General features: G+C 46.9%; 1 protein-coding gene across 4 annotated transcripts in view; it reads right to left on the bottom strand.

Moving 5' to 3' along the window:
- The window catches only part of PDPK1 (3-phosphoinositide dependent protein kinase 1), a 79,027-nt gene that overhangs the window by 8,507 nt on the left and 43,203 nt on the right, over positions 1-27,317 (bottom strand). For 2 of the 4 annotated variants that reach the window (XM_063098671.1, XM_063098673.1), the window contains exons 3-12: positions 26,551-26,592; positions 25,959-26,001; positions 25,569-25,706; positions 23,044-23,188; positions 22,343-22,440; positions 14,785-14,860; positions 10,750-10,818; positions 10,406-10,502; positions 8,984-9,157; positions 6,084-6,301 (exon numbers count right to left, since the gene is read on the bottom strand). In XM_063098671.1, coding sequence (XP_062954741.1) covers positions 6,084-6,301; positions 8,984-9,157; positions 10,406-10,502; positions 10,750-10,818; positions 14,785-14,860; positions 22,343-22,440; positions 23,044-23,188; positions 25,569-25,706; positions 25,959-26,001; positions 26,551-26,592 — 1,100 coding nt within the window. The remainder of the gene's footprint in view (positions 1-6,083; positions 6,302-8,983; positions 9,158-10,405; positions 10,503-10,749; positions 10,819-14,784; positions 14,861-22,342; positions 22,441-23,043; positions 23,189-25,568; positions 25,707-25,958; positions 26,002-26,550; positions 26,593-27,317) is intronic. The other 2 variants (XM_063098672.1, XM_063098674.1) reach the window with 1 other exon arrangement.

The following is a 27,317-nucleotide window of genomic DNA, read 5'->3' as shown; positions in this document are numbered from 1 at the left end:
ATGGGATATTCCTCAAGCCTACATGGGAGGGGTAACAGAAGCTGAAAGCAAAAGCAGCCCCCACACACCAAGCGACAGACCTAACTCCATGGGAACAAAACCTCTAACTAAAAAAAAATAACCAAGATAACAGGCAGGTAGGCTGTAAAAGATTTTCAGCAAATACAACCTACAAAGGCCAACATCGTACTCCACAGAACAAACACTAAGTGCCATGGAAGGCTTAAACCTCCACAGAACTTTGAACAAAGGCCACAAACTGGAAATCCCCCAAACAGGAATTAGGTGACATGAAAAAATTCTCAATGGCCCTAAATAAGGAAATGGAATTGAGCCCAGTCTCACTGTTCCACTGGGACATGCTGCTATGTGAGTGTTGTTCTCAGTTGTTGCCTGTGACCTGAAATGAGATGTACTGAAAAAGCCATTTGGAAATATGTACTGAGAAGTAACCCCACTTCCAGAAATCTACCCTAAGAAAGAAAAAAGACAAGGTGCACAGAGATGTTCACAGCAGTAGTACCGACACCAGTGAAACCAAAGCTCTGTACGTGGCTCAGTGATAGTTCTCACACCACAGAGAGGCAGGCAAACCCCTTCCTATCCCCTGCAGAGTGAGGATCCCGCAAGACAGGCACCTGTGCCCCTCTGCTCCCAGCCTCTCCCATGGGTGAAAACAATCCCTGCACTGTGGCCCAGGAGTCAGACTGCCCAGGGGTGGACAGAGACAGGTCAATGAAGTGCCATTTGTAGCATAAGCACCAGAGAGCCCATTCATTTAGCTAATTAGCCAATTAGCTTACAACATGCTCCCAATTATGTATCTACTTCGAAAAGTGTAAGTGCTTAAAGGAACAATTTTGATTTTTTACTTCCCCAAACAGGCAACCTCTCCCCCAACCTCTGCAGCGGCTGAGGGTCACATGACTTGTCCACAGTCCATTCACAAGTGGCAACCACATAAAAGCTCCCATTTCCCAATTCCAGTGCCAGGGCTCTCCTCCTCCTCCATCCCCCTATCTAGACCCAAAAAAGACCACGTTCAAGGATCCAAGCCCAGGCCAGCAGCAGAGCACACAAAGCCTCTGAGAGCACAGCAAGGCTGCCCATGCAGAAGTGGCTTTTCTGACCCTTCAAAGGTCCTGCCACACTTGGCCTCTACTCAGTGAGGAAAGAGCCAGGGGTGGTGGCTGATGGGCCACTGACCTACTCTAAAATGCCAGCTTCCCAACCTCCAGATCACAGCACTCTCAAACTTATGGAAGACCCCAAAGAACTTTCTATCTCTGGGTTATATTGATCAATATGCACTATGTGGAAAATTCAAACCGAGACATTTTCAAATACTTTAACTCATTAAAAAACAAACTCATTACACATTAATAACATCTTGATTAAAAGATAACTATTTTCCCAAACAAAAATAATTAATGAGGAGAGTGGCATTGCTGTACACTCTACCAATCTCGGTGATGTCTTTCTTCTCAGAAGAGAGCTGGGTGCCACATCTGCCCGTGCCTGCACCCTGTGGCAATCTGTCATTGAAGCTCAGGTACGTGGAAAAAACCCAGCCTCACTCAGACATATAATTGGAAAAGGGAGGAGTATTTTTATAGCCTTTTAAGATACTTGTGGATATTCTTCTTTGATAATCCATCAAAACTCAACGAGTAGTAGTTTCTTAAAGGTTAAATGAAAGATGGAACTTGAATCCATAACAATGAATTTTTCACACTCTGTGACATTAAAATCCTTCAATCTACTTGCACTTTGAATGGATCTTCTACTCTTAATGGTCTTATAGTGCCATATGTCGGTTATCTGGAAAATACTCGTTCACTGAGTTATGGAGAGCTTCCAAGTGTTGCAATATTTTCACTCTATAATATCAACAAATCAACTTATTAATATCACTACATATCTCCTCAAATAAAGTTTTTGAAGCACTGGGAAGATGGCAAGTTCAGAGTGACAGAAAGTCTTCCAAAATTCCAATTTTCACTCAAAGGTTTCAATTTTATAATGGATATAAATACTAGAAGCTATTTTCTTCCAAGTGTCAGGCTCATTTTGATCATTTCAAGAAAAATGTTGGCCAAACAGCCACATCTACATAAACGGTTTGCCTGTAAGTCTGACTTCCCCATGAAGACAGCACCCCATGAGGGAACAGCCAGTAATGATACCAGCTCCTAAGGATGGCAGTCACCCTCGGGTGTACTGCACAGGGGTTTTAATTCCCATTCTGTCACACAGAGCACTGATAAAAGTCATCACTTTAAATGAATATTCAGAAGTGAAATGGGCTTCTTTTCTCCTCCCTCTTGCTGTGAGCAAGGGCTGTGCACAGCTGATGTCGCCTGCTGCTGCTGGATGCCTTGGCCTCGCGGCATGCTCAGATGTTCTGCGCCATCAGTGCAAACAAGAACACATTTGTTCCAGAGCCAATCATGAAGATTCAAACAGCTACTCCACACTTGAACTCTTCTAGCACCATCTGTGCTGGGGGTGATACCAGAGGAGTCCAGTCCTGTTTGCAGATTCATCCATTTGTAAGGCAAAGGCACAACTCAGCAGCAGAGACATTAAATCCTTCTTCCTGTGTGCAGTCACATCTTTAATGCATGGAGACACTGTCAGTCAGCCACTGCGTGGCCCCTCCAGCCTCCATAAGCAGCTTTTCTATATGAACTTCAGTGGCTTTTTAATTTCTAATCTCAAAAGCTGTAACAAACAATATTTGGCTTTTAAAAAGCTCATGACATATGCATTTAAAATTTTTTTTTTAATGTAAAATATTCCTTTTACATTTAAAAATTCCATTATCTTTAAAACCTTAAATGATTGGTCTCAAAATCATGTTGCAACTTAACTGGCACCATGAAACTGTGTTCTGTTCACAGACATGAAAAGGCAAAGTATTAACATCTATATAACCAAAGGAAAGACAGCCTTTATCCTATGTTTTGTCTCGTATTTACAGTTTTGCCCAATTTCTCTGCAGCAGACCCTTCTCTTCCATGAGCCAGAGAACTCTAATATGTCAGTTTCTTCTTCTCAGCATCTTTAGACTTAGGTGGTGCCGTTGTAGGTTGAGATAGCAAGTCTTCTCCCTTTCTAAGTCAATCGTCTACACTTAAATATAAAATTTATATTATAAATATTTTATTTTACAATAAAATAGTATTAAAATCTTTAGTAATGGTTTCAGATAAAAGTTAGGAAAGTTTTTGAGAAATTATTTATTATTATTGCAAAGCAAGTCAACAAAGTATACTTATTACTTGTACTTCCATGAGGCACAAGGAAAACCTCAGGATTTCAAAGCAATGATTTACTGAATGATATAAAGTTACAGAGATTATAGCAGGTAAAACTAATGATAGGAAGAGCTCAACTTTAAGAACAAACATTATTCTCTAACAATGCACATATTTATACCATAAACCTACTACTGTAGAAAATCCTAGAAAAGAACAAACACATTCCATTAGCCAAAGTGATAATGTTGAGCCCACAACACAGAGCCACTGAAAACCCCACTGTACAAGCATTCTCACAGAGAACAAGAGTTTAGAGGGAAGGATCGCTGTAGCATTATTACAGAATTTGTCTTGACCTTGGAAAGAACGAGGTGCTTGAAGATCTCCCACCGGCCAAATAGGAGATCCCTCAAGCTCTCCACAGTCATCAGTTTCCAAATGGGCCTGAAATCTGGAGGAAAAGGGAGGAAGCAAGCAGGAGGACACTGAAGCACCTGGACCCAACCTGGTCTCTCTAAAAACAGCCGCAGACAGAGGACAAAGGAGCAGAAACACAGGCACACCTACACAGTGCTTCTCAGCGGGGCTCTGCAGAGAAAGGGCTACCAACCAAGCCCCAAAGAGCCCAGCACACATAGGCGCCTAGAAAGTTCCTGCACAGCACCCGGTGCACACCTGCCTGGACGTGTGGCCTGGCACTTCTCATACCGTTCTGATCAAAACCCTTTTCTCATGCTGGGTATATAATGATATCCCTGGTAACACCACTTTAGCAAACAGTGAGTTAAAGGACAAGTATAAACTCCCTAGAACTGCAGATTCCTTCTGTTGGTCAACATCTTTCACTCAGTTTTTCTGGTACAATAATTTCTATGGTACAAAAATCCCCAGCCTTACCCACAAGCTGCTTCTCACTCTGCACCCACACTGGGAAAGTGCCTGAGAGCTCGCCTACCCTGCTCTCTTGCACTACTGTGAAATATATATTTGGTGTTCATCTCATTTCCTGACATACAACTTCTAAAATCCTTAGAATCTCCAAAGTGCTGTCTTTTTGTATGCTAACAAGCTAACTGGTAGATAGTAGGCCCTAGGTAGCCTCAGAATGGGCACTGGTCACCAGAAAGACCAAGGCAAGATTACAGGGTTGGGACTTTCAGCCCCACCCCCAACCTCCAGGGAGGGAAGCGGGGCTGAAGGTTAAGTTGATCACAATGGCCAATGATTTAGTTAATCATGCCTACGTAATGAAGCCTTCCATAAAAACCCAAGAGCACAGGGTTTGGGAAGCTGCCAGAGAGCTGAACACTTGGAGGTTCCTGGAGGATGGGATGCCAGGGAGGGTTTGGAAGCTCCATGCACCTTACCCCATACCTCACCCTGTGCATCTCTTCATCTGTATCCTTAATAATAAACTTTATAATAAAGCGGTAAACGTGTTTCCCTAAGTTCTGTGAGGCTCTCAGCAAATCAACTGAACCCAAGGAGGGGGTTGTGGGGACACCGATTTATAGCTAGTCAGTCAGAAGTTCCAGAGGCCTGGACTTGCTACTGGACTCTGAAATGGGGGCAGTCCTGGGGACTAAACCCTCACCCTGTGGGATCTGACGCTATCTCTAGCTAGACAGTGTCAGGATTGATCTGAATTGGAGGACACCCAGCTGGTGTCCACTGTAGAACCTGTTGCTTCTTAGGGTATGGGGAAAAAAACCCCACACATCTGGGGTCAAAAGCATGTTATAAGAGTGGGGTGGGAGAAACCAAGTGTGTTTTTTTGCCCACCTCCCCACAAGAGTCTTGTAAGTCCCATGTGTCCTCTCCTGCCTAAGCCCTCAAACCCTCCTGCCTTCTCCTTCCACCCCATTGTGACATGCCCCGACCCCGCTGCCGTGGGCTCCTCTCTGCCCATGCAAACGGCAAAAGCATAAAGATGCTTAAAGAAAATGCAGGTAGAAACATCAAGAGTAGTAAAGCCCTTCTCAACAGACTAAGCTGTAAAACATAAAATAAATACAGGGACAGGTTGGACTTTGTTAGAATTTGCAACGTCTGTACAAAAACACAGCACCAAAAGACTGAAGAGATAAACTGAAGAAAAATGTTTCCAAAACAGACAATGGAGAATATTCTTCATATATACGGCTCTTAAAAATCAATTTTAAGAAGATACAAACATACCGAAAAAATAGTCAATGGACACAAAGTACCTCAAAAAATAAACACAAATAACCAATGAACACAGATGTCTGCCTCGATAAGAATAAAAATGGAAACCACAGGAGCCCATTTTAGTGCATCAGAACACTCCAGGCGGCCCCAGCAGAGGGCAGTGGGGAAAGGAGGGTGGTCAGCCCTGCAGGTACAAACCACCGCCCACCCGGGAACCAGGCCCCTCATGCTAGCTACCTCAGGACAGCTAGCTACCTCAGGACCCGCCTTGAAAGCAATTATCAGACAAGTGGGAAAAGCTGCATACAAGAGGTGATGACAGCAAAACCTAAGAAACACCCCAAACAGCTCAGCACAAGCAGCGGCATCATCTCCGTGAATCCACATCCACATTTGGAAGGTCTCAACGTCTGGTAGAGCTGGGGAGCTGACCACGGCCTCGCTCACCATAGCAAGGGCACTCGGCCCACTTACCTCCCTGGGCTGCTGCCTCCTGAACACCCATTTCCAGCCGTCCCCACAAAGGGCCTCCTTCACTAAGTGCCCCTGGACCCAGCTCAGCAGCTCCGCAGAACTGGGCAGTTCCCGTTCATTCCCACCTGCTCACCCGCGTTTCTATACAGAGTCCTGCTCGCAACTGTGAGTTCTCACCAAGGGTTGCTGCCCGCCTGCTTCTCCAACAGCAACCTCTTCTCGTCTTCGGAAAACTGTAAGTCCAGTTCAAAAGAATTAGTGTCCAGGTCGTGGATGTACTGTTCTATGTTGCTGCCTGACCTCTGTGGCGGGCCGGTGTCCGAGGCAGAAAGGGAGTGGGAGGAGGAGGAGGCTGACACCTGCATGCAGCCAAACTGGCTCAGAAGGTTGTCATACTGCAGAAAGGAAAAACGACAAGAGCGCCTTAATTTGCCTCTATGGCCCAAAGAGCCACATGCTGCCCGCCACTGCTGAGCTCTCACCACGCAGGGCCTGTGGCCTTCCTGCTGCCCCTGGCCAGCATGGGCAGCTCTGACTCCCCTCCAGTGGATGTCTGGCCACTGAACCAAGGCAGGGTTGGCTCCTGCCTGGTCTGAGTCCCTCTTCTGATAGGAACAGGAGCCAGAGAGAGGCTAACCTCAGTCTTCATCTCCAGGAGGGAAGGGCCCAGGACCCTCACCACAGTGTGGCACCAACAGTGCAGCAGCAGCCTGGGGCCTGCTGGCCCTGTGAAGCCCCTGTGCTGCCCTGCCTGGAGGTGGAAATCGGGGAGAGAAGGGACCGAGATGCCCCGAGTGCAGAGGCATGGGGCAGACAGGCAGGACATTGGCACTCAGGCGCCCTCCTCTTTGGCCCCAGGGTCTTACAATTTCTGAGTCTATGGTGGGCACTGGATATTTGACTAACCATATTCATTTTTTAAAAAAATACTACTTTAAATCTCAGCAAAGATTAACTAAACTTGATGTAGACAAAGTTGCCTGTGCACTAACACCCTGCTAGGGCCGCTGACAGGGCCAAAGAGCCCCCAGCACACACCTGGGAAGGTGTAGCCCCCTGGACAGTGACCTCCCAGGCTGCAGACCCCACACCTGAGCCCTGCCGAGGCCAATGAAGTGGAAGAAGAAAAGACGCCATCAACAAGGGCTGAGACAAGTACACAGCAAGTCCTGCCACATCTTCCATGCCCCAGAAAGAGGGCCCCAGGTGGCACCCCTGGTGCAGGCCCTGTACCCACCACCACACTGCTGCCCCAAGCACTCATGCCCACATAGCCATATGGCATGCCCTGACCCTGGTGCATTCTCCACTGCCTCTGTGAACACGCCCCGGCACGAGGTACCTATGCATAGCATCTCAAAATTTAGAGAGGCTACCAAGGGCCCCCCACCTACGAGTCACACAAGCCATCAGAGCCAGTGAGGAGGCTGGTAGCATGATACAGGGAAACCAAGGCTCAGAAACTGGCCCAAGGGCATACCCTGCTGACCAACAGGGACCTCAAAGCCAGCTGCTGCGTCTTTCCAATGCACTGCTGCCTCCCTTGTCGCGGGGGTGCCCGCTCACCACCACAACCACTGCACACTCGGACCCTCCTCCCTCTCAGGGGCCCCACATTTTTTTCCCCATGGAAAGCTCCAGATTCTCGAGCCTACTCTCCACTCTCCTCTCCTAAGTGGCACTCAGTACAGACCCAGGCCCAGGAAGATGTGTGGACGATGGGGACACCTGGCTGGAGTGAAAAGCTTGCCAGTGGGCAGGTAAGACACGCCCAACTCTGCTGGCCCAACACAGACCCTCACTCCAAGGAATGCCACAGGCTAACCTGCCACCCCCAGTCCTGGGTACAACTTCTGCAGGATTGGCAGGCCCAGAAGGCATGGCACTGAGGCTCCCATCAGTCCCTGCTAGCCACAACCCGAGAACCACATCATCTAGGAGCATCTGGGGCAGCACGCAGCAAGGGCGAGACTACAGGCTCCTGGGATGAGCCCTCTCCAGCCTGCATGTGGGTGGCAAGTGGGCAGAGGTCAGCACAGGCTGCTCTCCCAGCCTGGTCCCCTTCAAGTTTGGGCACAAAGGGCATTTTGGGATAAGAAAGGGGGCAGGGGGGAGGGGGTGTGCATTGTACTGTAGGTAGGAGACATAGGGAGCCCTTGACCTCTGAGGGGTGATAACAGTAGTAATTTCAACTTAGTTTTGGATGACTTTTAGATAAAATCTAGAATTCCTCAGTCAATTAAATTGGAACTCTGTACACAGTGACTCGTAAGACTCAGCCACAATGACAGAAGTCAACCAGAAAAGTAGAAGATCGATGATAAAAGCTTTTTAAAGCATATTTAAATATGGAGGGGGTGGGTCAGTGGAGGATGTATCAAGAGCTCAGACAAAATGAGACTGAAGATGGGAGGAGGGCAACAGGTCACTGTGGCTCACTGCACCCTTCTGTACCTTTTGTACGTGTCTCAATTTCCATAATACGGAGTTTAAAGGACAAAGTATACATAAGACCCTGTATCTGCAGTCAAGCCCCAGGAATCAAGCAGCCTCAAAGCCTGTGACGGCAGCTTCCCACAGACCCAGGGGGCCACACCCTCAGGACTGTGCGGCCCCTGCTCCCACCAAGCACCAGGGCAGACAGGGACCAGTGTCCACCCTCCAACGTCATGTCATCCCCAAAGGTCCAAAGCAGCAGCACCAGGCTTCTCTTGGAAGGACAAGCAGCAGTCTAGAACATCTTAAGACACAAGGATGAAGAAACCAAGACAAAGACAAACAGTGATAGCCAGGCAGGAGGCTGCGCCCGGGAGCCCAAGGAGGAGCGCAGGATGAGCACAGGCTGCAGCTCCCACTTGCCCAGACCCCCACCAGCATCTGACTCCAATTCCACCCCTTTGGATGAAAATTCACCAGAATATTCACAGCTGAGGGAATGAGAAAAAGGAACCAGCCCACCAGGGCTTCACTGGCCACTCTCTCATGGCAACAAAGCATTCAACCCTTAACAGGCCTAGGACACGAGCTCAGAGTCTTCCCTGAGGCTGCTGATCACAGCCGTGGTGCCGGGCACTTACGTTGCCATAGCAGTCCTCGTCATCTTCTGACATAGCCGGTAAGTAGGCAGTGAGCTTCGGAGGTGTCTGCTGATGGAGATTCTCCCACATGATGGACTCAAAGAAAGGATGGGCTTTGAGAGGGCCATACCCTTCCATTTCTTCACAGCCTAACCGCTTCGTGGCATCTAACACCTTAAATAGGAGTCAAGACAAGTCACTGACAGGGTTACAACATAATTCTGACAAAAAATAAAACAAAAAATACCTCTTTGAGTAATTCTTTTCATCTCTCAGTATCTCCTAGGAAGAGCAGGGGCACCATGGCCCGCCCGCCCACTCCCACAGAGCTCCAGGGACAACTGAGGCACACTCTGGGGTTCCTGTTACCTCTCTCCAAGCTCTGCCTTTTTACCTCTCAGAGGTGAAAACCAATCTCAACCTCAATATATAATGACTAACAGCAAATATTCATTTAAATACACAGTTAAAAATCCTAAAACAAGAGAAAGATGAACTTACTGACTTTGATAACAAAGAGAAGGAATAATTAGTCTGGACAGCAAGCCTTTCCAGATGTGCAGTGGAGCATCCCTGTGGCTCTGCTCCCAGGGACTGAGCTGCACCCCCCACACCCTCACTACATCACTAAGGGGAGAGCCACAGGAAAGAGACAGGTAGGACAGGTGGAGAGAGAGTGGCTATGGTATTCTCCCAGCTCAATAGCAAGTGGCACTAGGGCCTGACCCTATAGCCCGTATGCTAACGCAGTACTGACCCTGCTTCCAAAGAATAAAGGTAAGGAGGGAAGCCCTGAGTCAAGAGCACAAAGGGCCCAGGACACTCGGTTTCTAGAATGTATGCTAATATGCCTTTCCCAGGTAAACTGCTTTGCTGTATTACCAGGGTTGACCTTTAAAATCTTTGTGTACCTTCTCTAAAGTTGACATCTACAAATGTCACTGAAGTAGGATTTACAGCCATCTGCCACTGTAATAAAGCCAGTCACTCCAGCTTCAGTAACTCCAAATGCTATGCAATGTTGATAAGCAAACACAAAATGATATGGTAATTTCCTCTCTCATTTTTAGTTTATTATTCCTGATACAGTAGTTTCCTGTCAAGAATCAGGCATTGGGGGGAGGGGGGGTTAGCTCAGGTGGTTATAGCAAGGTGTTGTGACACCAAGGTCAAGAGTTCAGATCCCCACACTGGCCAGCCACCAAAAACAAAAACAAAGAAGAATGAGGCATTTGGAAATTACAAGGGACTTGTAATGAGATGAGATATAAAATATGAGTATCAACAATCACTATCAACCCTAAAAACACCATTTTCTTAAACACAGGTGCCTGCACAAAAGCCACTCTGAGCACAGGTGCAGAGGGACTTGGGGTGTGACTACTGGATCATCTTATCAGAAGAAAATTAAAAAATATTTACCAGAAGTTTTTCCACAAGGTCTCTCGCCTTAGGGAAGAATTTTTCTGGGAAGTCATATTCCAACTTAATGATCTTCTGAAATATAAGATATTCATTTCTGTAAAATAAAGTTTAAAAAGCAGTCATTCCAGGCAGGGTCCTGCAAACCTACACATATAGTGAATGCGCTTTTCCTGAAACAGTGCAGGGCCTCAGTCTCACCACACATGAACTGCCCAGCCACACACACTCACGGATCAGTATGAAAGTCCTGCTCCTAACGGCACAGGCCTGGGACAGCCCTCTCCTACTTCTCTGTCAGGGAGGAACCACAGGGCCCAGAGGGGGTGCTGTCTCCTTCTTACCCAGCTCGAAACGGTGGGAGTCCTGCCACAAGCTGGTATATTATGCATCCAAGAGCCCAAAGGTCTGAACTTTAAGGTAGGGAAGAAAAAAAAAAAAAGAAAAATGACATTTGTAAAATTTAACCAACAAGCACAGTTCATTTCTTGTTCGGTCTGTCTACATCACCCCAGTTTCAGCCTCCATTTAAAGTCAGTTACGTGTGAGTGGAAACCTGCCCTCCAGGGGTCCCCTGGGGACCTTCACAGGACAGGCACCACCAGGCCAGTCGTTTGGCTGCCCTCAAAGTTTTGCCACTTCCAGTGGATGTCACCAACTTCCACACATACTCTGTTCTCACCCTGAAGAGAGAGCTACGCATGTTGCAGCAGGGGACGGGAGTCAAAGAAGGGTGCTAACACTGTTTCCAGTAATGACTATGGGAAAAATCTTACAGAAGATCACCCTCCTTTTGATGCCAACGAGGAGAGTGGGGGATAGGGAGGGGGAGGGCAGGTTCGCCCCAATCAGTGGCAGGTCAGTACAGCTACAACTAAATGCAGCACCCACCAACTAAATGGGGCACAGGTGAGGCACTTGTGGGTTTTAAAATGCAACAGATTAGAAATCTGAGTCACAACACACAGAGTGAAGGGCATTTAAAAAGTGAATTTGGGCTGGTTAGCTCAGTCGGTTAGAGCATATTGTTATAACATCAAGGGTTGGGATTCCCGCACCGGTCTGCCACCAAAACTAATCAATTAATGATTAATTAATGAATAAAAATTAAAACAGAATTTACATTCAACTCAGTAAACAGTTTTCACACTTCGTTTTTTACTGTTTAGTTTAAATGAAGAGTAACACAAGGAAAATAAATTTAATACAATAAAAAAATAAAGGGGGAAGCCAGTATAACATTTCTGGGAAGCAGAATGTAACAAGTATTTCTTTCAGCGCTCAGTTACACCATGCCACTTGAAATCCAAACCCAGGAGCTTGGGGAGGCCCCAGTGCTCTGCAGCTCGGTCCAGCAGATGCCCTGTCTCTCCCACTAGATGGAAGACAGGACACCCCCTGAGGCAGAGCGCCCTTCTCCTGGCCACGCAGGCTAAGCAGCACACAATAGGCATGCCAACTATGTGCTAAATAAATGAAAACCACCTCAACAACCAACAGCAAAGGAATAGTTCAATGAACCACAATAAACTCATACAACAGAAAATCACACAGCTATTAAAGATGTCTGAAAAAAATTTTAATGACACCAGGGAATGCTCATTATATAATCACAAGGAACAGGATTCAAAACTGGCTTATCCAGTATGACTCCAATTGTATAAAATCACATAAACATACATAAAAATGCATAGAAAAAAATGGAAAGACATATACCAAATTATCAGCAACTATAAGAATTCTTTACAATGATTAGGTATCACTTTTTTGTGTGTGTGTGAAAACCTCCCCCAAGTATCACTTTTAAAGTCAGAAAAAATTATTTTTTAATGAATATCATGACTTAAAAAATAAAAAGCATAGCGACAGGTTGGTTAACAGAAACTAAAGTACAACAGGAGGAATAGTATCTAGTGTTCTAGAGCACTGTGGTGACTATAATTAACAATTTATTGTATAGTTTCAATTAACTAGAAGAGAGGATTTTGAATGTTTCCAACGCAAAGAACAATAAATGTTTGAGGTAATGGAAAAAAAAAATCAGTGGTTGCCAGGATTTCAGGGGATGAAGAAGGGATGAAAAGGCGGAGTACAGAGGATGTTTAGGGCAGCAAAACCATTCTGTATGATACTGTAATGGTGAATGCATGACATTATGCATTAGACAAAACCCATAGAACTGTACAATAATACAAGGAGGGAGCCCTAATATATAATTAAGTTAATAATAATATGCCAATATTGATTCATAATTGTAACAAATGTACCACACTAACATAGCATGTCAATAATAGGAGAGGGCTGACAGGTTAGCTCAGTTGGTTAGAGCACAGCTTTGTAACACCAGGGTCAAGGGTTCAGTTCCTCACACCAGGCAGCTGCCAAAATAAATAATAATAACAACAACAATAGGAGAAACGGTATGGCGGGGGTGGGAACTATCTGTATTTTCTGCTCAATTTCTCTGTAAAACTAAAACTACTCTAAACATAAAGAAAAAAAGGAAAAAAATTTTTAATTAAAAGCGTAAAAAAATACATAGTGATGCTTCCCTCACAACTCTGTTCCCATACCCCTGCAGACAACCACTGCTATCCATTTCTGGTATATACTCATAGAGAACTTGAAATGCACATGCAAACAAACGTGGACATAGACTCGCCCCCTTTCCACAGAAGGTGGCAGCCTATCCAGGCATATATACGTAGAGTATGGAGGTCTTTGCACATCAATGCTAAAGTGCTTCTCCACCTAAAATCTACAAGCAAGGAAAAGCTAGTTCTTAGGTGGCAGTGCCATACACTTTGAAACCCTGGTCAATCATGCCCACCACCTGCAGGAGGCATCTCAACCTCGCACTGTGGGCATTCTCTGTGGTGGGGGCGTCCTCTGTACTTTAGGGTGTTGAGCAGCACCCCTAGCCTCCACACCCTGGGTGCCAACAGCACTCCCCAGCCCTAGTTGTGACAACTAAAACTAAAACTGTGTCTAGACATGGCCAAATGTCCCCTGGGGGCAGAATCGCTCCACCTAGGAGGCTCTGACCTAGACAGTGCCTGGTCCATGGTAAGAACTCAGTATCCGTCGACTGTGACAAGTGGAGCCCATTAAACAAAAAAGCCAGGAGATCGCTAAGGTGCCCAAGCTGAATTTCTCAGAGCATCCTTCCATCCTGCCATCATTTTTGTGACTGTGACTCCACACCCAAAAAGTTGTTTCAAAGCTGTCAAGCTCAGAAACACAGAGCTGCTGACCCCAAAATCTTTCACTCTATTGTTCTCGCAGGGTGGCTCACTTCACTCCAGGAGAGTGGCCCCATGAAACCCTGCCAGAGTGGGACCCGGATAGTGCAGAACCCATGTGGTCCTCTGGCAGCTCACGAGAGGATGCCAGTGGGCAGAGCGGCCAGAGCAGAGCCGAATCCAACACCGAGCAGCCTCTGACTGGCCCAGGACAAGAAGATCCCAATCACAACTTCACTCTACAGAACTTACTGGCACACCTGGAACTGCTTCCCAAACTGCACCCCCAGATTCTAATGCTGTTTCTCAGTCTCCCCGCTGCCTTGTGCCCGCCCACCTAAGCCAGAGCATTATATTCCCACAGCCTCCTTTTCTGCGCTGCCTAGTTGCCCTGTGGGCTGACCCTGCTCCTCCTCCCAACCTCAGGTAATGCAAGCAGAACCCACCTATGGACAGGCACCAGTCCCTCTGTCCCCTGCACCCACCACGCACTCCTAACTTTCACAACTGAGGCCATCACCAAGGCCCAGCTGCATCTCTCAGAGAACCTCAACCCTGCGGCCACTGAGAGCCTGTCCCAGGGCTAGCTGGCTATAGCTGGGAACCTCCCTCCATCCTTCCCCTCCCCGACATGCTCCACGGGCCCTGTCACACTGACAGCTACCCTGCCACTGCGAGTCCCCATAGCCAGTCTCCCTGCCTGACATCCTCACAGGAGGCGGGACCTAGGGCTCCCTGCTCCCTGGCCCCAGCAGCCACACTTTCCCCACTGAACAGTCTTTTCTGAAGCAACAAAATCAAATCTCCAACGAAAAAGCAACAACCAACCCAGGAAGTATAAAATATAACAATAAAGTAGCATGCGTGTGTATCAAAGGAAAAATACAGTTAAAAAGCAAAATGTCAACGGCCGGCCCATGGCTCACTTGGAAGAGTGTGGTGCTGACAACACCAAGCCAAGGGTTAAGATCCCCTTACCGGTCATCTTAAAAAAAAAAAAAAAAAAAAAAAGCAAAACGCCAACTTCTTTGAAAGTATGCTTATAGCTACTGTAAGGCCACCAAAATCACTCTCAAATATTAATTTCTCAAGAAAAAAACTTACTAGCTACTTTAGAGAGAAGAGAAAAGCAGTTACCTTTTACAGGCAGACTTCTCTGTGAGCAGCTCTGGAGAGACGTACTGCGCCGTTCCTACAAACGAGTTGGCCCTGGCTGAGGAGAAGAGGGAGAAAAGGTCATGCTCACACGGAGTCGGTGCCGCCCACGGTGGCCGCACAGTGGGTGTTCAACACAGGTGGCCTGGGGCTTTCTTTCAGTACAGCATGGGCCACCTGGAATGGACTGCACACTCCCAGCAGTGAGCCTGTCCAGGCCCCCAGGGCTGGCTCAAAGGTCCCCTGCTCCACAGTGCCTGCCACCCTAGTGCCTCCCACTGACATGCCGCTGGAGAGCACGCTCGTCATACTAATCCCTCATCCAGTCAGCAGCGCCCCAGCTAGGATGGAGTGGCACAAGGACAGGGTCCTGGCTGTCCTGCTCTCTGCTGGACCTGTGGTGCCTCATGCACACGAGACACACAGAAGGCCAAGGACAACCCTGTTCTCAGTCACAGAGAGCTCAGGAGTTAAGGAGCAACAAGGGGAAGATGACGCAGGCCTCCTGCCCAGGGACCCTCCTCCACACTCTGTACCTCTAGTCCTGGCCAGGGCCACACAAGGTCACCAAGCTCACCCACAGACTGCAGGGTCAGCTCCAAGACCCTCCAGACTCACTCATCACAGACATGCTGTGTCACCCCAGTGGTCCCCAAGGACAGAGGGGCTGACAGAGCAACCATGCATGCTGGGTCAGCTCCCACCACTCCAGGGTCCTGCCCACAGGTAGGCTCTGAGCATCCCACCCACCTGCCCTGTGGGTCCAAGCCCTGTAGAGTCCTTTCAGGTAAAGATCTCATGGCTGCATATGCACCCTGCCAGGACCCTAAGCCACACCACCAAGAACACCACAGAGATTCCTGAGAGGAAAGAAACAAAACCAAGAGCCAAATATAAACGAAGCCATTCAACCACACAATGAACCAAAGAAAGCAACAAAGAGAAAGAAGGGTAAAAATACACAGCTTGGGCAGGGACCTGAGGGGATAGAAGCAGGCTAGCAGAGCTACAAAAGGGCGTAACTCTGGGGGAGCAATCTGTCAATGAGCATCAAAACTAATAAAGAATGGGCAGCAACGCCATCTCTAGCACCTGATCCTAAAGGACGGAACAGGAACGACAACTACAAGGGCCATGTTGCTGGTGGGATGGGAATGTCACTTGACACTTTACTTACCTATTCATTGTTTCTGCTCTTTACTTAAGCAAGTGTTACTTTTGTGATTTCTACTTTTTAAATATCATTATTGAACATATGAATTATGAAGTACCTAGAAATCTATTTTCATAGGGAAAGATATTAAACATATTTAATTCAAGCTGTCAAACCAAAACTAGAGCCGTTTGTTTTTAAATAGTTACATTATGCACAAGACAAAGCCTAAAAGGATAAAAACCCCCACCTCACAGATGAGCTTTAAACAGTGAGCCACAACGTTATTCGAATTGTTCTGGCTGTTGTTGTCTTAAGCTTCCTGCAACAGGTCACGGTCCAGGCCTGCCTGCCCCCACTGCCCACTTCCCCATGTTCTGCCCAGCGCCGCCCTCCCCGCCCACCTCTACTCCTCTGGGCTCCCCAGGGTCCTGCCCACTTTCCCTTCTTTCCTTAGTGTTTGCCTGCCCTCATTTCCTCAGCCCTAGGAGCCCAGGCCCCTCTTCCTAAAGGCGGGACTCCAAGCCCCCAGGAATATGCAGTCACCCCCTTGGAAAAGGACCTCTTCCGTTAGTTAACCTAGAAACAAAGGACTGCTCTAGAGTGTGCAGAAGATGATGACTGTCCTCAGAATAATGATCTAGATGCATAAAACACACAGCACTACAAAGGAAAGCAATTATAATGACATATAAGTACCAAAATACTAAAATAGATTGTGATGCAGTAATACATGATTTTCTTTATTTATGCATTAACTAATAACATCTAGCAGCAGGTCTAAGAAAACAGTAATTCTGCAGTAGTGATGAGCATAACTGATGTTTCAGATGCTATGACAACTGTAATCGGACATGAAAATATCTGTGATTTCTCCTGGGGACATAAGACATTTGTCGCCTACATTCACAACTGAAGGAAAGGTTAAGCTTCACTGAAAGGTCAGTGAAAGTAAGCAATTTCCTCCTATCCAGCTTCCCAGATGCTCTGACTTCTATCTGTAACACTGGGTTAAAAGCCCCAGACAGAGCATTAGAAAACCACAGAGATGCTCTACTTACTTCTCCCTGGAAGCTTAGAGATTAGCCAAAGGTCACACTTCTCCGGCTACTGCAAACTCAGGCCATAAGCCATCGCTGGCCACTGCTGCCTCCTCTGTGCCACCGACCCACTTAGCAGAACCCACAGAAATTTTAAAAGATCAAAATACGTGGAAAGACGTCCCATGTTGATGGACTGGAAGACTTAATAAGGTTAAAATGGTAATACTCCTGAAACTGATCTACAGACTCAATGCAATCCCTATCCAAATCCCAGCAGGTTTTCACTTAGAACAATGCTTTCAAAGTTCACGCATGCTGTAGCAAGTATCAACAGTACCTCATTCCTTCTTATGGTCCAGTAACATTCCATTGCATGGACAGAACAACCACAGTTTGTTTATCCATTCATCTGTTGATGACACGTGGGTCATTTCCACCTTTTGGCTATTGTGAATAATGTTGCCATGAACATTCTTGTACAAGTTTCTGTGTGAATATATTTTCATTTCTTTGGGGTACTTACCTAGGAGTGGAACTGCTGTGTCATATGGTAATTATGTTTCCTTTTGAGGAGCTGCCAGACTGTTTTCCAAAGTGGCTGCACCATTTGACATTCCTACCCACACTGCATAAGGATCCCAATTTCTCCACAGCCTTGCTAACACCTGTTATTAGCTGTCTTTTTGATTACAGCCATCCTAGTGGGTATCTCACTGTGATTTTAACTTGCATTTCCCTCATGACTAATGACGTTGAGCATCTTTTCATGTGCTTGTTGGCCATATGTATATCTTCTTTGGAGAAGTGTCCATTCACACCCTTTGCCCATTTTTAATTTTTTTTTTAATGATTGACTTGAAAGAGTTCTTTATATTCTGAACATAAGGTTTCTTACCAGATAGATGATTTATAGATCTTTCCTCCTATTCAGTGGGTTTTTTCACTTCCCAGATAATATCACTTACAGTACAAAAGTTTGTAAACTTGATATAGTGTCATTTGTCTACTTTTCCTTTTGTTATTTGTACTTTTGGTATTGTATCTAAGAAATGACTGCCAAACCCAAGGTCACAAACATTTACTCCTAGCTTTCTTCTATGAGTGTTACAGTTTTCACTCTTACATTCAGATCTCTGAGGCATTCTGAGTTTATGTATGTGTGTTATGCGAGGTAGTGATGATTACTTTTTGAATGAACTGGTCATCATTGAAGGAGGATGGTGAGCCAATTCATGGTTTTTAAAAATGGCATAAGAAAGGGAGAGCAGCAGGCATTTTATACTACTTTTCCTTTATGAATGATACCATTGGTATTAACCACATAGTAGCTTAGAGGAAGTATCTCTTTGAAGAATTCCACCTCATGAATGAATTAGACCATGACCTTTTTGCATTCTCTAATAAATTAAAGTGTTTAGGTCATTATGGCTACAAATAGCTGCTGACATCACAGAGAGATGCCTAGATGTTATGTACATCCTGATAAGGAGCAAACCACCACCAGTCATTGGACCTGAATGTGATCTAGTGGCCAGAGCCAACTTCCAGAAAACACAGAGGAGGGAAGCACATATTAAGTGACTCCACTGACAGGCATTCAGCAAACTCTGGTAAATACTGCAGGACAAATGACCTGGTCTCTTTAACAAACTGCAAGGGAGAAAATGAAGATGGAGGAGAAGCTACAGATTAAAAGAAATTTGTGCAAACTTTATCTGGATCCTAATTCAAGTAAACAACAACAACAAAAATACAATGTGCGTGAGACAACTGGAAATTTAACACTGATTGAATATCCTGGGATATTAAGCAATTACTATTAATTTCTCATGTACAAAAATGATACGATACTATAGTTATGCTTTTAAAAAGAAGCTTTATATTTTAGCAATACATACTGAAAAATCTACAAGGAAAACTAACCAATAGTGTTGGGAGTCAAGTCACAAGTATGGTGTGAATTTCTTCCAATAAGCACCTACTCTGTGTAAAAAAAAAACAAAAAGAAAAAGCCCACCCATATATCATAGCCATGTCTAAACTAATAACAGTACTTAAAAGACCAGAGCAGACCACATCAAGATGTAAGAGTCACGCTTGTTGGAGGAAGTAGAGGGACTCTCTCCTCTGTCCTGCACACTCCACTTTCATAATGGAGGAAATCCATTTTGAAGGTGGCTCCTCTCCGTCCCAGGTGGCAGGTGGTCCTGCCCATGTTAGAATGGTGGTAAAGTCAAGGAGGCTATGAGAGGGTCTCTTGAGTCCACAGCACAGCAGGAAGAGACATAGCAGCTGGTCTGAAGTCTGGATGATGGACAGCCACAGGTTGGGACTGAGGTGCCATTGCAGTAGCTGAAGCCTCCTCCATCCATCCTCTCTGTGGCCACCCCTGCCCATATCTGCTGGCCTCCCTCCTTCCTGTTTGGTGAGTGAAGCTTTCACACCTGGGTGTGTACCATAAAGACCTGCACAGGTCAGAATACAGGTTTCCAGAAACAAATCTCCAAGATATTCCAAGCTCCCCAAGGCTCTTGCAAAGGGGGCATAGGCCAGGGACACAGCATCAGATGAGAGACTTACTACAAATAAGTAAGCTGCTCTCACCAGGCTACGTCTGTGTGGACCTTATGTGAGGCTGGAAGTCAGAAGTCCTCTCTGTCAAGGACTCCTCATCAATCTCTCAGCCCTCAAGAGCCGCCTACTCCACCCTCCATCCTCTCTACTTCGAGAACCAATGACCACCTAACCCACTGGGACAGAGGTCTGTGATGAGAGGACAAACTGCCCCCTCTAGGAGGAGGATCTGACATGTTCACCGCACAGCTAAAGAACTTGGGTGGGTCTTGCTCCTACCAACAGTTCTATTCTAGAAGGTTTGAAGATGCTTTGGGGAAACCATCTCTGCACAAAAGTAAAAAGAAGCCAATGCGGAAATAAACTCTAAGATTCTGAACTACTTCAAACAGAAAATGAGAATAAGTTACTGAGATGAATCCTTAACATAATTAATTATAAATGGTTTCCCCTTTTCCTTGAAGAAGGAAAAACAGTTCTGCCAGCTCATCTATATACATTATTGTCCCTGGTTTACAACAATCTAAGGACTTTTAGCCTCCTACTTCCCAAAACAAAGGTTTATTTCACTAGTTCAATCAATGCATTAAAATTCTATTTTTTTAAGTGATTATAGGGCAGCAAGACTAGCCTGTGCCAAATATCAGACTCTGAAGAAAATCCACACGAAGGGAAAAATGTCCCAGCACAGCCCAGGTGGGCATCCCCTAGCTCTGCTGCCCCCAGGAACCACTTGGGCTTGTCTGGTGGGAAGAGTTAGCACGGGGATGACAAGCAACTGGCAGATCCTAACAAGAAAACAGGAGATGAAAGTTCTTGTCTGGTTCAACTCCAGCATGAACAATGCCTATGGTTATGAGGTTACACTGTGTCCATAAAAAACAGGATTACCAGCCAGTAAAATGGTTACTACCGAACAGGAATGCATAACGTCCTGGGGCTGTGTGCAGCTCTGCAGGCAGCCACCCATTCTCACAGGCTGCTGGGTGGGAAAGAGCGGAGGGAGGCTACAGAAGGCAGGTGAGGGGCACCAGGACTCAGCCACCTTATGAGTAAGAATCTCTTCTTTGCAAGTTTTCTTTTTAGCCCCAAAGGGGTGCTGCTTCAGGATTTTCAGAGAAGTTCCCAGATGCAAGACTAAGTCTTAGTGCCTCAGTGGCTGCGCAGAGATTAACGCACTGACTGACAGAATATCAGTGAGAACCCTCAGCATAAAAACACTGGACTAGAAAAACACCTAAAAGGGCAAGAGGAGGTGCTGGGCAGAGAAGGCGGGGACTGCTGCAAGGTGCCAGCCAGGCCCCCCAGTGCACCCAGAACATGAAAACAGAAGACCTAGGTTGAGCTGGGAAGACGTCCTGCGTCGCTTAATGACAGGGATACATTCTGAGAAATGTGTCATTAGGCAATTGCATCACTGTGTGAGCATCACAGAGTGCACTCACACTAACCCACACTGAATGGCCAGCTGCTCTTATGTGAGTGACGTGTAGCACCACAATGTTGTGACAGCTATGACGTCACTAGGCAACAGGAATATGTCAGCTCCGTTATGATCTTACAGGACACCACCATGGGATATGCGGTCCATCACTGACCCAAAGGTCATTATGGGGCACATGGCTGTACGTGCTCCACCCCAGCTGTAATCTGCTGCTGCTGCCACAAACCAGCACTGTGCGTGGGGACAAGGTCAGAGCCACCACCGCACCATGTTCAAGGTTCCCCTTTTCCACACACAAGAGGAGCTGAAGAATTATGGATGCTTCTGATTGAATCTTCCCTCCACCAACACACCCACACTCACGCCCCTCCAAACCCACCTCCTGCATATTCACCTCCCCAGCGCTTTCTGTCGGTCTTTCTGTCACAGGTACCCAAGCCCAGGCAGCAAGGCCTGTGTGTGGCAGAGACCCATGGCTGCCCCTTGGTCCCAGGCAGCTCTGGCAATCACACTCGTCTTACTAACTCACAACAGCCTCAGCTCCCCTCAGGCCTCAACAGAAAAGGCTTTAACTTGTCAACACATGCGAACAGTCTTCAAAAGTTAAACTGCCAGTCTTTATACCTCCAGAGTTTATGATTTCCATCCAATAAGCACCTGAAGGTCAGTAAGACAACCCAGGCCACCTTTCTGGTCCAAGAAGACTTCCAGCAACATTTCCTCAAGTAATGGAGTTGTCACAATAAGATCCAAAGCTAGAAACCATCCTAGGGGAGCAGAACTTGGAGGGTTTGTGATTATAAATATGCATTTGACCAGCAGGAAAAATCTGCCCCACTCATTCTGTGATTTTCTAAAATCTCAGTAAAATCAGAGTGCCCGGGCCTCATGTGCTGGGCAAACCAGACAGGGACACAGACAGACAGATGGAGGGCATTGGGGTACAGGGACATGTTCCCCCAGATACTACCCACAGTGTCCCCAGGAGAAGCCAAGAGCTGACCACACCAACTCTGCATCCTGTGCCTAGGTGACTAGGCAGCAGTGTGGCACCCCACATCATCCAGGAAGAAGATCTGGGAGGATGAGCCCAAAAGCCTCCCTCCCTCCACCCGCTAGACCTGGCACACACTGCCTGGGGCCCCTTAGTGAGATCCGCTGGTGTGTCGGAGACTTCCCTGGTGAAAGCTCAAGATCTGTTTTACAAGAGCAAAGATATGACAAGCCTGTCATTAACGATGAAGACAATACAATGCCACCCATTTCCCAGAAGTAGCTTTCAGTCTCCAGCACAGAGCGGGCTCTGCTGGAAATGAAAACACACACCTTGTTTGCTCTCTGGGGATAATACTTTTGCTGTCCCAAAGTCTGTGATCTGGATATGCATGTCTTCATTTAACAGAATGTTTTCTGGCTTAAGGTCCCTGTAAAAGTAGATTTTTAACATTTGAGATGAAATACTTAAAACAACAACGTTATTTCATACTTTAAATTTTGCTGATAACAAAATGAACTGATGAATATTTACAATCTTTACAGACTAACAACTAAGAACACAAGTCTAAATTCATACTGAACCAATATCAACTGCAAACAATAAGGACACTCAAGTCAAATCCCTTCATAACTGCACCATCATCTTTAACAAACTTCTTATTAAAGTATACTCTATCATTTTTAACTCATCAAGAGCTTATAAACACTTCCAATTTGACTTAATCAGAAAGTCATGGAAATAAGTACACACAAAAGCTACAACTGACCAAATAAAAGAATCAGTCAAGGTAGCTAAAAGAACTGTCAGCTTGGTAGGAAAGACACCTGGCCAATTTGATCGGCTCTTCATAGGTGAATCTTTCTGCGTCAGGGTTCCACAGTCCCACCCCTTGGTGGAGTAAGTCTTCACCAACCTCAGAGGGCAAGGAGGGCTTTTGGCATCCACTATCACATGTGAGCCAGATGATCACTGGCCCTAATTATTGAAGTGACTGTCCAGCGCCCACTGCCCAGGGCACTCCCAGCGTTACCTGTGGATGACACCCTTGCCGTGCAGGTACTCCAAAGCAGACACGATCTCGGCTGCATAGAACCGGGTGCAGGTCTCATCAAATGAACCTATTTTGCGAATGTATTTAAGGAGTTCTCCATTTTTGGCATAACTAAGGCCAAAATCTGAATATTGTACAGTTAAGGAAGAGTGTAAAACTCATTTTTTAAAAACTAACCTTAACAGCCCAGTAAGACTTTCTTTATTAAATGCAAACTGAAATAAATATATAAATAAATACATAAATAAATGCAAACAGAAGGTACCTGTGGTGTGGCCCAAGATAGTCACCCTTTTTTGAGTCAGATCCTTGGCCACTGGGTCTGACAGGAATCCCAGGCCCCAGCTCCAACACTGGGCTGCTGGACGAAATGCTCTGAAGACCTAAAACAAACCAGCCCCAAGCCCCGAGCCCCGGGCCTGTCAGCCACAGGACCAGCCCATGGCCCCTCTCTAAGTAAATCTAGCAGGAAGAGGCTGCTCTCCACGTTGTCTCCACTTCCTCACCCTTCACTCCTTTTTGATCTTCCCACCGAGCAACTGCCCATCCACCTTTGACAACTTGTACAGGCTAAACCTACTAGTCAGGCCTTAAGTCCTGTGTACTTGACCACTCTGCAGCATCTGACCAGGTAGCTGGCACCTTGGTCAGAAACCATCCAACCCCAGGGCCTCTGTGTCTCTGTCCTGCCAGCTCCCTATCAGCTTCCCGCCAGTTCCCTTGGTGGGCCGCTCCTCGTGCCAACCCCTGCATGTGGGGAAACCCAGGCTCTATCCCCAGACAAGCCATCTTCTGGAAGCCGGCCAGTCCACTGACACACTCCAGATATGCACATCTCCCTGACTCCTCCAGGACTTCTGTGGGCAGCCACCCAACAGCGAGCACCAGCGATGCGTCAGATGCCCACCCAGCCTCCACCCCAGCCTGGCCTCTCCTGGCTCAGTAGCAGACAAGGCTGTGCACCAGGCTCTGGGCACCAGCACTCAGGGGCTCCCCTGACTCTGTTCTCTTGCCCAGTCCCCTTACAAGAGCCTCCCCTGCTGCCCTCAGGCCCTACTCCAGCCTGGACCACAAGCACCCACTGTCACAGCAAGTCCTGCACTCCCTGACACAGACAGAAGAAAATCCAAAATTGGTACCAGGCCACCCCAGCTCAAGGAGCAGGCCCCCAACAGCCTCCTCACTCGCCCCACACATGCTCCTGCCTTTGGCCACTGGGCTGACTGACCTCAGGCTCAATGCTCCTCCCTTGTACATCCAGGTTTCTGCCGATGTCGTCTCCTCAGACCGCTGAACTCAAAGAGCCCCCCTCTACAGGTGCCCCTTCCCTGGCCTTGCTTCTCATGGCAGCATATGCTGCTGCCTGGAAGTCCACGATGGATTTGCTGACACTCTGTACACATCTACCTCCTCTACTAGAACAGAAGCTCCAGAGGGCAGAGCCTTCCCTCATTTACCTGCGTGTCCCGTCGCCCTGCACTCCATGAGTACTTCTACATAAACAAAAGAATGAACAAATTCTGTTGGCAGCTGAAGAGACCAGAAGGTGGTTTTGAAAGTGGGAACAGGGGCAGGAGGAAGAGTTGGGGGTGGGGAGATCAGGCCACGCTCTCAGGTGGGATGGGGAAGCCACGCCCCCAGTACCTGGACCAACTCTGAAGGGTGGCAGAGGGAGGGCAGGGGGCTCTGCTGAGACCTGAGCAGGGAGGAGGCAGCAAAAGTTCAAAAAGAGAGGGCCAGCCCGTGGCTCACTTGGGAGAGTGTGGTGCTGATGACACCAAGGCCACGGGTTGAGATCCCTATATAGGGATGGCTGTTTAGTTCACTTGGGAGAGCGTGGTGCTAACAACACCAAGTCAGGGGTTAAGAGCCCCTTACTGATCATCTTTAAAAAAAAAAAAAAAAACTCAAAAAGAGAAAGGACAGCAGCAGCGGAAAGTGACACTGCTGGAGAAGTGTGAGGGACTGAGCGAGCAGAGACAGCAATGGGTAGAGAGCACCTTGGGAGGGGAGCACAGCATCCAAGTCAGGGTCCATCCTTGGACGTCCCTTCTAACCAACCCCCACACCTGAAGGCAGAAGGAGCAGAGGCGCCGACGCTCCCCCATGAAGCCGAGGATGCCAAGATCACCCTTCCTCTCTCAGGCCCCTGCTTCACCTGAGCACAGATGAGACATCTGATAGATATTCCAAGAACATTGGTTAGTGGCAGGAGGAAATGCCTTTGCATAAATGTCTGGCAACCATGAGCTTAAGATAATGAATAACCGTCCTTTAGATACAATGTTAAAGAATGAAAGCCTGGAAAGTGTCTTCTGGTCTCCCCTCTGTCCTGTGTCAGTGAGCCTCAGCCACGCCTTTGGCACTAGCCAGCCCCAAAGCAGCAGGGATGGTAACCATGTGGCGCCCATTCCTTTCAGGGGAAACAGACAATGGGGTCATGATACCAAAACAAGAGGGGTGACTCGGGTGCCTCCAGACAGTACTGACCACGCAAAGGATACACAGCTTTTCATCATCCTGAAACGTGAAGTAAAGCTTAACAAAGAAGGGGTGATCCAGGCGTGACATCACATCTCGCTCTCTGGTTACATACGGGACCTTGTTCTCTTTTATAATGTGACGCTTCTCCAGAATTTTAACTTAAGGTGAGAGAAAAGTGAGTTACTACAGTTTAAAACTGTAAAAAAAAATAACTAAAGACACAACTCACAAAAGTAACTGTTACGAATTTTAAAAAATTTTTTTCAAAAATCGTATACACCAGCTTCGTGGTCTCTAAGATCAACAGTGTCAATACCCTGACATCAGCTCACAACCTCCAGTACCTGTCACCCAAGCTGCTGCACTGTCCCTGCATCCCAGACACAAAGCTCACTGGAGTTAGTACTTACTAGCATATTCCCTGGAGGTTGCCAGTTCTCGGGCCAGGACAACCTAGTTTGGGAAGAAAGGGGGAAAAAGAGAAGGAAAAAAACAATGTAATAACCAGGACACAGAGTCTGACGAGTCACTCTGCAACACCACATGGGCTTCCCTGCCCCCTCTCAAGGGCTGAAACTGCATTAAAATATTTTGGGTCCCTTAATAACGAATACAGCTGAAAGCCAATGCTCATATTAATGTGTTCTAATAGCAGCAAACATATAAATCTCTCCATTGTTTTTCAGAAGGTTCTTGATCCACTGCCAATAGTCCTCATGGTGCAGTTAAACTGTAAATTCAGGACCTCTTAGACTAACATACTCTTCCTAAAGAGTAGGAAGTAATAGTAAATAATACCAAAAGTGGGTACTGGGAGTTTCTTCAAAAAACAACTGCAAGAATATGTCCTTCTAAGAAAAACAGATCACAGTGGTGTGTTGGACTTGCAGAGGGAGAGAGCATACCTAGGGTTGCTAGGGGATGGGGGGGATTAATTGGGTGCGGGACATGGGGAATAAATGCAATTTGTGGTAATGGGCATGCTCATAGTATTGATCTCACCATCACATCTTGGGCACGGGTGGTGACAGTCAGCTTTGTACCCTATGAATAGGCATAATCAATAAAAATAAATAAATAAATGAAAAATTCGAAAAAAGAATATGTCTTTCTAGTATATGTCCATTACAAAAAGCCCCCATGAATTTGGGCTTTTTCAAATAATTGTTACATTTCATTTGATGACACTCTCATATAACGTAAACATCATCACGGGTGTCAAGGGCACAGAGAACTATACACACGTGGCCCTGAAGGGAGGTCTCCTAGGAAGCCCACCCACAAGAGCCAACTACCATCCCAGGCCGCCCTCTTGATTCCCACCATGTCCTCTCAATAGAACAGCTGAGCCCTGCACTCAAACTCCACTTCAGGGATGGAGCACCCAAACGCAGCATTCCTGACTTGGAAAAGGCTGTTCTCCATGAGCAGACCCTGGACACACTTGAAGTGCCAAACTGGAAACTCCTGATGGGCCCACAGTTTAGCCAGAATGTGCCTGGGGGGCAGCTTTGCCACAGGAGGCCCAGCCACCACCAGTTGGTGCAAATCTGTCTCCTAAGACACCTGTAGAAGGATGGCCAAGACCCGACAGCACATGAAACCTGTCCCTGTGAAATCCCTGGGCCTGGCAGGAAGACTGGCAGGAGGCCACAGGGCCGGTTTCACCTGGCCCCTTGCTGTGAGTTACACCCTGTGACAGTATTCTTCACGGGACTCCTCAGAAGTGATCCTGGAAGAGCACTGCGTGAAACACCCTGCAGTTATCA

This window comes from Cynocephalus volans, chromosome 6 (assembly GCF_027409185.1).
Source record: "Cynocephalus volans isolate mCynVol1 chromosome 6, mCynVol1.pri, whole genome shotgun sequence".
In the NCBI taxonomy this organism is placed as follows: Eukaryota; Metazoa; Chordata; class Mammalia; order Dermoptera; family Cynocephalidae; genus Cynocephalus; species Cynocephalus volans.
Note: the sequence above shows the minus strand (reverse complement) of the source record. Positions and strands in the feature narration are given on the sequence as shown.